This window comes from Rhinopithecus bieti, unplaced genomic scaffold (genome assembly GCF_001698545.2).
Source record: "Rhinopithecus bieti isolate Rb0 unplaced genomic scaffold, ASM169854v2 scaffold_9663, whole genome shotgun sequence".
Taxonomy (NCBI): Eukaryota; Metazoa; Chordata; class Mammalia; order Primates; family Cercopithecidae; genus Rhinopithecus; species Rhinopithecus bieti.
The window spans coordinates 4,247,316-4,259,818 of record NW_016806456.1 but is presented as its reverse complement, the minus strand read 5'-3'; the positions used below and the strand labels follow the sequence as shown (position 1 = coordinate 4,259,818).

The 12,503-nt window shown below is 43.9% G+C and overlaps 1 protein-coding gene across 2 annotated transcripts in view; it reads right to left on the bottom strand.

The window, feature by feature from the left end:
• Positions 1-12,503, bottom strand: part of ABCA1 (ATP binding cassette subfamily A member 1) — a 154,414-nt gene that overhangs the window by 31,390 nt on the left and 110,521 nt on the right. Inside the window, exons 21-30 of one of the 2 annotated variants that reach the window (XM_017876728.1) lie at positions 12,034-12,176; positions 11,694-11,831; positions 10,770-10,990; positions 9,421-9,493; positions 8,265-8,467; positions 6,544-6,592; positions 6,240-6,353; positions 4,698-4,846; positions 2,940-3,064; positions 1,623-1,721 (exon numbers count right to left, since the gene is read on the bottom strand). In XM_017876728.1, coding sequence (XP_017732217.1) covers positions 1,623-1,721; positions 2,940-3,064; positions 4,698-4,846; positions 6,240-6,353; positions 6,544-6,592; positions 8,265-8,467; positions 9,421-9,493; positions 10,770-10,990; positions 11,694-11,831; positions 12,034-12,176 — 1,314 coding nt within the window. Of the gene's footprint in view, positions 1-1,622; positions 1,722-2,939; positions 3,065-4,697; positions 4,847-6,239; positions 6,354-6,543; positions 6,593-8,264; positions 8,468-9,314; positions 9,394-9,420; positions 9,494-10,769; positions 10,991-11,693; positions 11,832-12,033; positions 12,177-12,503 lie in introns of both variants that reach the window. The other variant, XM_017876727.1, reaches the window with a different exon arrangement.

Here is a 12,503-nt window from a genome sequence, read left to right as displayed (position 1 = left end):
TATATATATACACACACGCACACACACACACATAAATATTATATAAATATATATATTTTAAAACTATTTCTTGTTTTCTTATGTATTAAAAATTCAAATGAACAGTTTTCCAGATTGATCTCTAATTGTCTCCTTAAAGCACCTGAACTGACTGGAAAAGTCATACGAAGACATGCTGTGTGAAGACACTCCTGAAGCTCACACTCTGAACATTCAGAAGGGGATTGGCTGAGACAAATTTAAATACTGCTGAGACATGCTCCTGTCAAATTTCCTTCATGTCTACCATTTTTTTGCAAAACCTAAAAATCTGAATTTCAGTAAGAGTTGCCAGGATAAAAGGCCTTCCTTCCAACCACCTCTGGCAGACTGTAGGTGGGGCTGTTTGAACCCTCCGATGTCAGGGCTGGGCCTATTTTGTCTCTACAGGCTGGCTCTCAGCCCACTTCTGGCTCCTACAGAGCCTTCCTAAGCTGGCATCAATCCATGAGTTCATACGGTTCAGCTGGCCAGTGATGAATCCAGATAACTGTATTATCATCTCATCTCATGCTTCTATCTTTCCTACACAACCTTCGTGTGGAAAATCAAAGGCACCATGAAATCCAGATAGGCCGTATCTGTGTCCTTCTCTATCCTTGCCATCTGGTTATTTAGGAACCAATATTGGCTGCTAGGATTTACCACCCATCACGTACTAACTACTAAGTACTAACAAATATTTAGTAACTATCCAATACTAACTAAGAACAAACAAGCACACAGTAGCTACCCATTTAGAAATCGTCTCTACAACCTTGTATAAACAGGTTATCATGCTCACTGTTTTGTGGTGTGCAGAGTCACCCATCTTCCTGTTAAAACTTGAAAGTCAAGTTTGCCCCTCTCTCCAACTCTCCAGCACCTTCCCACCTTGCCATAATTTTTCAGAGATCACTGTTGTTTCATGACCTCAGCTGAGATTCTGCCTAAGCCTGGAAACACTAACCCACCTCTACTAGCCTTGAGCACTGCCTCATAAGATCCTCACCTCTCCACCATCTTTACTCACAGCGATCTAGTGATCTCCCTTCCCCTACACACACTTAAGAGTCATATGGATGCTTCACTGAATTTATTTATCCACTGCCTACTTTTAAAAGGGGTTTTGAAGGAAAGTACAATAAAATATTCAATTTGAAAAGAAGAAAGTGTCATTTTATAAAATTCATATGCCATCTTTTCAGATTATAAAAGCGAAGAAGCTGATAAACAAAACCTGAAAATTATATATAATGAGAGCCTACTGAAGCACTTAAGTACAGGGAATGGGACAGAAAGAAAGGAAAAGCATTTGATCAGTAAGTCTAAAGTGCTATTTAAATTAAACATTCGTGTTCTAAATCAGTAAACAAATGTCTGTAATGATGTGCTTTGCATGGTGTTAGAAGACTCTCCGAACGTTTGTTCCTAGATAATTTAGTTAGGTTACTACACTGGCTTTTGTAATTAAAACATCATAATAATTCAAAGGGCAAATGCTGGTGGTCACAATGTGGCATGCAGTTGATAAATGCAGCATATTAGAAATCAAACCAGGTGACAAGCACAAGAAGCCAGCTGATGGCTAAAGTGACACTCACGGGATTGGGTTTCCTTCCATACAGCGGGTCCCAAAGCCAGGGTCTTTCGTGAGGGCGTTTAAGAGTTCCAGGGTTCCCGTGTCCTCAGGAGCATCATTGCTGTGGGTACATAAGAGGCAACCAGCTTAGTAATTCATTAAAACCAGTAATCAAGAGATACAAATGTTTTATAAATTAAACATTTTAGGAAGCATTTCTCTGTGATAGGTTCTTAAAACAGAAATGAACAAAACACAGAAACCACCCAGAAGGATCTCAGACTGTGGCCCTGTATTCGGCATCAGGGTGACATAGAGCACTCCAAAGTGGAGCTTGTATAAATGGGCTATATGTATAAAGGTGTGTATGTGTACATGCATGTATAGACATATATACATTTATATATTTTTTAAATTTGAAGTAAATCAACTCATTAAGTATTTCAAAAGTGCTTTTACAATTATCCCTTTGGCACAGACAAGCAGAATTTTCCACGAAAGGGCAAGAAAACTTTGTACTCTTTGCATGCACAACTAGAAAGCACAAAAATAACAGGCACAGGTCACAAACACATGCTATGTTCCACAACCACGGGCAATATAGGGTCAGCAGCTGGAAAGGAAAAAATAAAGTAAACCTGAACTATGTAAGAAGAAAACATGGGCTTAGAGAAAAAGAGGCCAATTCACATTTACATAAATATATATATATTTGTTTTTTTAATGCTTCCCTTTTGTATCACTGATACAGCTCCCCCATCTACAGGTCTACAAATCCTTCAGGACTGAAGAAAGCTCCTGCTAACGAGACCCAGAAAAATCCTTTATCCTTTTCTTTGATGTAATGTATTGTTATGGAGTGGAGGAAATTTTTGACTAAAGAACAAACACTAGCTAACATCCCAAATATAACAGAATAGATAATAATTATATGAATTATACTTTGCAGAAAACAAGTCTCTGGAGGTTCTACGCTTTCATAGTGTGCCCTGTGAGTCAATTACAGAATTAAAACACAGCTCCACACATTCAAATATTTTATAACTTAATCGTGGATTTTTGCAAGGGCAGATTATTTTATCTAAAACATATGTGGCTGTTCCTGACAACAGTAGGATAAAGAAGAGAGAGGCTGAAAGGCTCAACAGAAGACTGGCCTATTATTCAGGGTTAGTTCGCTGCTGTTCTATGCATGCAGTATTAGCTTATACAAGGACCTGAGTCACAGAAGTAAAATTTATTCCACTGTGTAATTCTGAAGTCCATTCCCTTGGCCCTCGTAAACATCTTTGGTCTGCTTGAATCTTATCCCCTCCTGGGACATAGAAGACAAACATACCTGACAAATGTGTACTGTTCGTTGTACATCCAGGGCTGAAGTTCCAAGCTGGGGTACTTGCCAAAGGGTGGCACGATCAGGCTGAACACAAGGGCAATGCAGACAAACACAGCTGGCAAGACAATCTTTACCCAGGCAGTGGAGGGGGCAGGGGGACAGCAGGAAAATGGCAAGTGTTAGAAACAACGCCAAGGGGTAAATCCCTACGAGTCCAGCCAGCCTCCCCGACCAACCAGCACGGCAATGAGGAGTGCAGAGCCTATGACTGTGCTGAACCAAGGCATTCTTGGCAGCTGGGAAGCAATGGAGCCTGAAAACTAAACCTTTTCTCTGGCAGCACAAGGCCAGAGGCTATGGCCACCTAGCAGAGGCACTAAGCCAAAAGGTTCACAAAGTAAATAGTGCTCACATTCAGGGTAACTCAGAACACTGGGTCCTGCCCTTCTTCCTCCTGAAGACTGAGAAAGACCACATTGGGCCATGAACCCAGGACCAGGAGCCAGAAGTCCTGAATCCTGGTTCTGTCTCTAATACAAGTGCACCCATGTGAAGTCATTCTCCCCACTGGCCTCAGTTTTCTCACTTTAATCTGAGGTCTGAGAACACATGGCCCATTCAAATCCTACACTATAATAAAACCACCTCTACAGCAATGGCTCCAATCACGGACAACCATAGTCATTGTCTCCCGTGATAGTCTCAGAAAGAATAAATATCCAATTCCTTCTTCAACCTCCTAAGACTTTCTACCATATCTTCTCTGGAAAAAAAAAAAAAATGACTTGGGCATACTTTGTAAGTAAACCCAAAGCTCCTCCCATTTATTGTTGAGAAATGTATCCCTTATAACCTTAAAGATTCAAACAATGCCCCCAACTCTAATGTTCTGGGATTTCAATGCAGAAAATTGACATTGAGTGAATAAGTCTGTATAATAAGTACTATAATGAGAATTATCTCTGTTGTCATTATTTATGGTTGTGTTATCAATGATTATCATCAACAAACAAAGGTAACTGAGGATCAGAGAGACTAAGCAACTTGCCCAAGGTCATACAGCCAATAAGTAGCAAAGTCAGGATTCAACTCCAGCTCTGTATGCTCCAAACTCCTGCTCTTAACAGTATCCACATCATCAGTGTGGAATATTCTCTGCAGACCTTTTCTCTACATTTCTTGATTTTATCGAGTGAAAAAATTTAACCCTTCTAACTAAGCAAGTTAGCATGCAAACACTGACACGCAGACAATAGTGTAAGAAGTCTTCTCTGTTGGCCAACTATATTCTGACCTACCTTTTCTACCAGTTTGAGTTAAACATCAACTTTCTAATAAGTTCACATGTCAAGTGCATCTGGGTGTAATAACTCCCATGTTATGACAGCTGAATACACCGGATCAGTTTTTCTATACTTTGTCCTTTTTATATTCTCCTCCAAAATAACATATACACACACAAAAGTAAGCACTTGCTAATGTCAGGCCCCATTCGAAGCACCTATTCGTTTTTATTTTCGTAACAACCCTGTATTGCAGGTAATATTATTATCCCCATTTTACAGATGAGGAGATTGAGGCATAGAGAAGTAACTTGCCAGCAGATACAACACTGGCAAGGAATAGAACTGGGATTGAAATACAGATAAATCTGGGTCCAGCATCCATATCTTGACCAAGATGCTATCCTGCCTTCACTGGTCACAGAGCCTGCAGCCCACCCATGAAGCCAGAGTCTCTAGCCAAAACAGCACATCTCACCTGAGCAAAAAATCCTTTCCGACTCCGTCTGGCAATTAGCAGTCTCTTCCACAAAAGGGCCACAAACTGTTGCTGTGTAAGCTTCCAGCCCTTCACCTGGTAGGAGCCTTTGCCATCCATCCCACTGAGCAAGTCTGTCTCTCTGGACTCTGCAAGAAGCCAACACTGAAGGTCACCTATTATCTTAGGTATTTTCGGCATTGCTATGCTCCTTCTTCTGGTGTCTTCAACAACTATCTTGGAGGTGTGTGTCTGAAGCTAAAAGTTTCTCAGAAGTAAAGGGCTTTCATGACAAAGCTATGTCCAAGGAAGAGTTATGACTCAAAGTGTCTAAGAGTAGCAGTCTCTGCCTTTCAGTCCTTGTCTGATAAGTACAGAAAACAAAGGGGTCTTGAGACAACTGAAAAGATGTGTTCATGCATAACCAGGTATTACAGCCAGCCATTCGGATGAATTGAGTCATCAATTTCTTATAGACTATTCTATGAAACAGGCCATGTACATAGCTTGACATATCTGAGAACACACAACGGCAATTAGCTTCTCAGCTTCTCACCCTATTATATTTTGGTAAAACGTGGACACATTTCAAATGATCTAAGTACTGATACTGTATGAAGTCAGGCAATTATATATAATGTAAGAGCCATACACTCCTGTGAGCAGGGGTGAGAGAACTGGAAAGTTTTCTGTTCCTAAACATTTTCTAGAAATCCTTGTCTTAAATGAATGATACCTAACTGATATGCTTTTACATCTTAACAATATTTGTTTGATGTCTTATCTCTCCTCTCCATCTCAGTTGAACACACAAAGACACACTCATCTAAAATATCTGTCTTTTTTTTTTTTTTGAGATGGAGTTTTCACTTTTGTTGCCTAGTCTGGAGTACAATGGCGCAACCTTGACTCACTGAAACCTCTGCCTCCCAGGTTCAAGCGATTCTTCTGCCTCAGCCTCCCAAGTAGCTAGGATTACAGGCATGTGCCACCATACTCGGCTAATTTTTAGTATTTAGTAGAGATGGGGTTTCACCTTGTTGGTCCGGCTGGTCTCAAACTCCTGACCTCAGGTGATCTACCCACCTCGGCCTCTCAAAGAGCTGGGATTACAGGCGTGAGCCACAGTGCCCGGCCTCAAATATATAAGTCTTAGGGTACAATTACCTCTAACAGCAAATTCCCCTTTCTCACTCTTTCAAAATAATTCATCTACTTGAAAGAATATTTGTTCAACAATTAAACACCTAATATATACAAGAAACTAGGACCCTGCAGAAAAGATAATAAATACATGGGTTCAGAGGATTGAAGCATCCTCTTTACGTCTTTAAAGGAAGTGATATGGATGGGTTCTTTCAGGTTTGATCACATGCACGATGCTGCAAAGAACAAGGGGCTTTTATCATTTCCTCACATCTCTTTGGACTCTGTAGGGATCTATCACCTTGGCTAAAGGCCATCCCAAGAAAACAGCTGGGAGAATGAGAGAGACTTTCACATTCAAACAGTGGGACACTGATTGATCTTGCCCTAACATACCTGGGTCTATGTCAGAATCATTTGGATCAACAGCATCATCTTCAGTGAACGGGCGAAGACAGCTCTGCTTGTCCCCGAAGGCCCGCCTATTTCGTCTTGCTGGCAAGGTACCATCTGAAGGCACAAGGAGAGAATCCCATACTTTATTTACAACAAAACAAACCTTCCCCATCTGCAACAAACCTACACTCTACAAATGAGAATGCAATAGAACAATTCAAAGGGAAAGGAACAATACTCGTGCGCTGAGAAAGCCAGCAGGAGGCACTATCTTAAGTGTGCCATTCCCCCTCAAGGCAGTTACCTGAGGTCTCAGCATCCACCCCACTCTCTTCGGCCACCTTGAGGAATATCTGCAAAATGAGAGCAGGTGAGAACATTATAAGCACCAACATTACGAACGTAGTCATCACTGCCATGATTATTACATTATTGAGTGGCATGTTAGCCCCTTAAGACAGAGAAAGCAGAAGTCACATTTCTTAATAACACTTTGTCAGAGTCACTTGGGAGAGAAGCCGTTTTTGCCAGAGAACATTTCCTCAGTGGTGAGAGCTATCAATCTAGACGATCATTTTTAAATTAAAGCTATGGTTGGGCGCGGTGGGCTCACGCCTATAATCCCAGCACATTGGGAGGCCGAGGCAGACTGATCACCTGAGGTCGGGAGTTCGAGACCAGCCTGACCAACATGGAGAAAACCCGTCTCTACTAAAAACACAAAATTAGCCGGGCGTGGTAGCACATGCTTGTAATTCCAGCTACTCGGGAGGCTGAGGCAGGAGAATCACTTGAACCCACGAGGTGGGGGTTGTAGTGAGCTAAGGATTGCACCACTGTACTCCAGCCTGGGCGGTAAGAGCAAAACTCCTGTCTCATCCAAAAAAAAAAAAAAAAAAGCTATGACAGTAGGACACTGCAGCAGAAGAAATTTGTTCTGAACCTACAGGGAATGAGTCAGGTGGCTTCTTTCAGGATTGTGGCTCTAAATCTTTGCGTAGGCTAGCACTATGACAAGTTATCCAATACAGAATGAGCAGAAGGAAATGGAGGACTAGAAATATGATGGCAGAGATTCAAACATCAGAAGAGAACCTGAATGAGCGCAATAATTTCCAAACTCTAGTCTATAGACCACTGCATCCAAAGCATGCAAGAGAAGTACAGACCTCCAGGCCTTACCTCCAGAAATTCTGATGCACAGGGCCTGAAGCCAAACCTTAGATAGAATGTTTACTTTTAGTAACATCCCCAGGTGATTCTGCTGCACTGTCAAACTTAGAGACCACTGGACCAGACAGCTTTTATATCCCCTTCAGCCCTCAAGGTCTGTGATGTTGGATCTCTAAGGGGAGGCATTACATGGATAAAGAGAGGATGGGCTTTGAAGCCCCAAATCCCTGATTCTGAATCTCATGTCAACATTCCTGAGTGTTCATTTTTTCATCTTTTTATGAGAATGAAATGAGGTCACAGTGATTTTAAAAAAAAAAACAAAAACAAATCTCGGCACCTGGCATAAGTAGACTATCCATTCATAAATGTTGGTCATTTCCTATGTATGAGAATCCAGTTGATACCTGGCTGTGACACAGTCACACCAGGGAATTGCTCCTGATTCTGATTCAGTAGGTCTGAGCTGGGCCCAAGTTGCTGAATTCCTAACAAGTTCCCAGGTGATCCTGATGCTGCTGGTCCTCACACTGTACTTGAGTAAAGAGGCTCATTAAAAGGTAAATAAGTGGATAGGAGTTTAAGGTTGGGATGTAAATGTGTTAGGTACCACTGGTTTCAACATACAAATAAATCTCAGGCATGTACTGTGGTACAGAGGAAAATACTTCTTTCCTGCTGTCTCCCACCACCATCTTAAATGGCTAACAGGGGTCAACATTACTCAGATGTCAATGACCTAAAAACCCAATGACTAACTCCATGATAATCCTGCTCCCAATGCAGGCTACCGGCCTGGCCTTAGGACATTTGGCCTTGCTATATATTCCGACAGTCAGCCACTTAACTTACTTCTTCCAGGGTCGTCTCTGAGATGCCATAACTAGAAATGCCCAGGTCTGAGAGCCGGTCATCAATCTCATGAAAGAGTTCCACAAAGGCCCCCTCCTTAGCAGCTTCATATGGCAGCACGTAGGTCAGCTCATGCCCTATGTCTTCTACCAGCCGGGCTTCAGACACATGCTTCCTGATGAGGTTGGAGATAGCAGAGACATCTGCAGGGACCAGAATGCAAAGACGGCTCAATCAACTCAGAGGGGCTCCAGAGTGAGGGCTGGCCATCCCCCACCCTCTCCTCAGAAGCCTGCTGCTCATACACCACACCTGTTCCAGGTATTTTAGTCATTCCACATGTTCATCTCTGGTCTTAGGGTTGGGGGCAAAGGAAAGGACTATGTCTTATTCACCTTTGTATCACCAAAGCCAGGCACATTGTAGGTACTCAGTGTAGGATGGGTGGATGGGTGGATGGGAGGTTGGGTGGGTGGGTGGATGGGTGGATGGATAACTGAGGCTCAAAGTCTGGTGTTTATTGCCTAAGCTCTGGAATTCTTCAATAGAAAACTTGAGTAAAGGAATCTTAAAAGATTCTTTACCCTTTCCTATATTTGAAAAGTAGGCTCCCTCATTTACCTAAATAGAGGGTTAATCTAACAGTTCATGGAAGCAGAAGTCTTCTTCCTGGGAAAAGCCAGCTGTTAGGATTCAGCAGAGATGGCAAGGGTCAAGACTTCTGTTCCACATATGCTACTGGTGACACTGGCCTCCTACACACGCTACCCAAGAAAAATCTGTAAGGCTGTTCCTGATCTCCTGGGCTCTCACTCTTCTTATATACTAGGCTCAAATCCCAGCCCACTGGCTTGGCCCTCAGCTCCTCATCCCCAGTATTCAGTGTCCACTCCCCTAAGGGATTCCCCAAACCCCAATCATCTCAGCTCTCTGGGACACTGCCCTGCTAGCTCCCAGACCGAGCCCCAGGCACCCCAGCAAGCATTAGGCCAACCCACCACCAAGCTGCACCCGCCCCCACAGCCACCCAGCCCCAGCCCAGCAGCAAACCTTGAGTCAGCGCCACCAGCCTCTGCACCTCTCCTCCTCTGCCTCCACTCTGCCCAGCTGGGGGAAGCTCAGGCACCACCTGAATAAGAAACCCCAGAGTCCTTACCGATGGTCAGCGTGTCACTCTCATGGTCGCTGCCCAGGCCAGCATCAGAACTGCTCTGAGAAACACTGTCCTCCTGATGGCAAAGAAGGAAGTGAGAATGGGTCAGGGACTGAGCAAGGCAGAGCCACCAGCACCTTCGCCAGGGAGGGCTTCCAAGCAGTTCTGTTTTATAAGAACTAAAGGAAAAAGCTTTCCCTGGGACACATGCACTGGCAGCCGTGGCTTCAGAGGACCCTGTCTGGCATGTGTGTGCCGTGTGAACAGCCTCACTTCCTGAGGGTGAAAGGTCAGGAAGCAGAGTTGCCAAAAGAACTGTGGCCTCCCAATGAATGCTGCAACAAGGCCTTTGCCAACCATCTCAGGCAAGGCCTTTACCTGGCTACATGTCTACTTCAATGCTTCTCAAGCTTCAATGTGTGTTCAACCACTTGAGGACCTTGTTAAAACGCACAGATTCTGATTCAGTAGGTCTGAGCTGGGCCCAAGATGCTGAATTTCTAACAAGTTCCCAGTGATCCTGATGCTGCTGGTCCTCAGACTGCACTTGAGTCAAGAGGCTCATTAAAAGGTAAATAAGTGGATAGAAGTTTAAGGTTGGGAAGTAAATATGTTAGGTACCACTGGCTTCAACACACAAAGAAATCTCAGGCATGTACTGCGGTACAGGGGAAAACATACCTGGTAATTGGGTCTGGTCCTACCACTGTTATTTACCTGCTGGGTGACCTTGAATAAGCTACCAAATCCCTATAAGCCTCACTTCCTTCATCTGGGATAATAAATATAGTTATCTTCTTCCCAGGGTTTCTCTGTACTTTCAGATGTTAGAGGTTAAAAAAAAAGAAAAAAGAAAAAAAGAAAAGAAAAAAAAAAGGTTGTAAATGGTAACAATGCTATATAAAATTAACGATTATCATTATTTTCTTTTATGCCCAGAGTCTCTCTGGCATGAAATCAGTGCCTAATAAATATTGGCTGTTTTATAGTTTAAAAGTTAAGGTCAATGAGATTGAAAAGTAATGAGCAGGAACACCAGGTCATTCGTAGCCAAGGCTCTTACCTCTTGACAAGTCTCTTTTCTTTGACATAATAATGTCCTCTAAGGACCTTCTCCATCACTCTCTGTGCCTCATAGGAAAAGGAAAACGGGATTCAACAGAACTAGCACAATGGGAACAGAGGGCTCCTTAGCTTTCCATGCCTGAGGTATGATATGATTTCCAAGGGGCAGAGCAGGGAGATGGTGGCTTCAACATGGCAAAAGGGGTGGAGGTGGGGAAACCATTCACAGCCAGCAAGTCCTGACTGCCCAGACCCAACACCAGCCCAGCACCAAGACTGCAGCTCACCTTTTTCAGGTATGACACAGTGCTACTACTGTTTCTGCAGGAACTGAGGGAGGATTCCACATCTTTCTTGACCAGGGTCAGGTAATAGCCTGTTCCCAGCTGGTTCTTCAGAAACAGGGAGGAGCCCACACAGCACAGCTTCCCATGGGAGATGATGGCAATCCTGTCCCCCAGGATGTCCGCTTCATCCATGTGGTGTGTGGAGAGAATAATGGTGCGGCCTGCCAGGTACAAACACAAGGATGTGGGATGGGTGAGGCCTCTCAGTTCTCATTTATCGCAGTGGCAGGGACTAAAGAGATATTAGCAGGGGTAAGCAGGGCAAAGAGACCTGGAAGCCACCTTTAACCCTGTATGGCTAAGACCCCTAGAATGGCAAAGCTTTGGATATGTATATAGGTACCGCATCCTGACAGAGGTAAGAACAGTAGCATTTATTTGGGAAATTGTTGTATGCCAGGCATTGTGCTAGGTGGTTTGTGTGCATTCTTATTTAATTTAATCTATGACATAAGCACTACTATTATTATCGGCAAAGAAAGTGAGGCAAGTTGTGACTTTTCCAATGTCTCAGGACCAGCCAGGGTTGGCTCAAAGCCTGCCTGTGCTCCTCATACTGTATCACATCAGATCTCTAACCAGAGAGCCCAATCGTCTCCCTGCCCCTCTCCCATTCCATTCATTTATGCATCCACCCTTTTGACTAACCATAAATTTAGTGCACCATGTTGGGGACAAAAAGATGGATAAAGACACAGCATCTCCTCTCAGGAATCTCACTCTCGATGCCCTTTATCTCTTCCGTGATAACAGAAGAGAATCCCATGGCTTCACAGAAGAGTAGCCATGTGACACAACCATACTTCTTAAAAGCCCCCCGCTCTCTCTCAGTCCATTTACTCAGAATAAATATACATCAGGCACCTTGTCGGTATTTCAGCAGCAGCTCCCATATTCCCCTGCGGGAGTAAGGGTCCACACCAGCTGTGGGTTCATCCAGAATGACAACCTTGGATCCCCCGACAAAGGCCAGCGCCACAGATAGCTTTCTCTGCATTCCACCTACAAAAAGAAAAGTGAGACAAACTCCAGGACCAGCCCCAGACAGTGAGTGAAGGCAGAGGACCTGGGGACACAGCCAGGGACAAGTTTCTATTACCCACCTCACCCAGCCCGGGACCCTGGGGCAGTGCTGATTTTCCTCTGCGTGTGTGTAGCTGGAGGAGGAGGGGAGAGGGATAGGGAAGGTAGCTCTGGGCCGCACCTGACAGCTGGCTTGTTTTGCTTTTCAACTTGCTTGATGGCAAACCAACATCCAGGGCCATCTGCTCCATCTCTGCCTTCACATGCTTCTCGGAGAGCCCTTTCAGGCAGGCATAGAACCAGATGTGTTCTTCGACAGTCAGCCTGGGGACAGGGAGGCAGGTCAGCTCTGGGCCCTACTGGATACCCCAGAATACAGTGTCCCCTAGCCCAGAACAGATGAGAATGGGCATATTTTCCTCTCCCTCACTTTTTTTTTTTTTTTTTTTTTTTACTTTATCAAGTTCTGAAAAAGAATCTTCAAGATTCAAGGTAGAACAACAGTGAGCAAGCACATGAGCTGCTCAGGAAATCAAAGTGAAAGGTGACAGATCGCTTCCAACCTGTTTCCAGCAGGCCTGGCCACCATGCACCAGGCAGTTCCAACTTTCAATTTCAGTGCCCCAAGATGTTGTCTTTAACGGGCTGTCC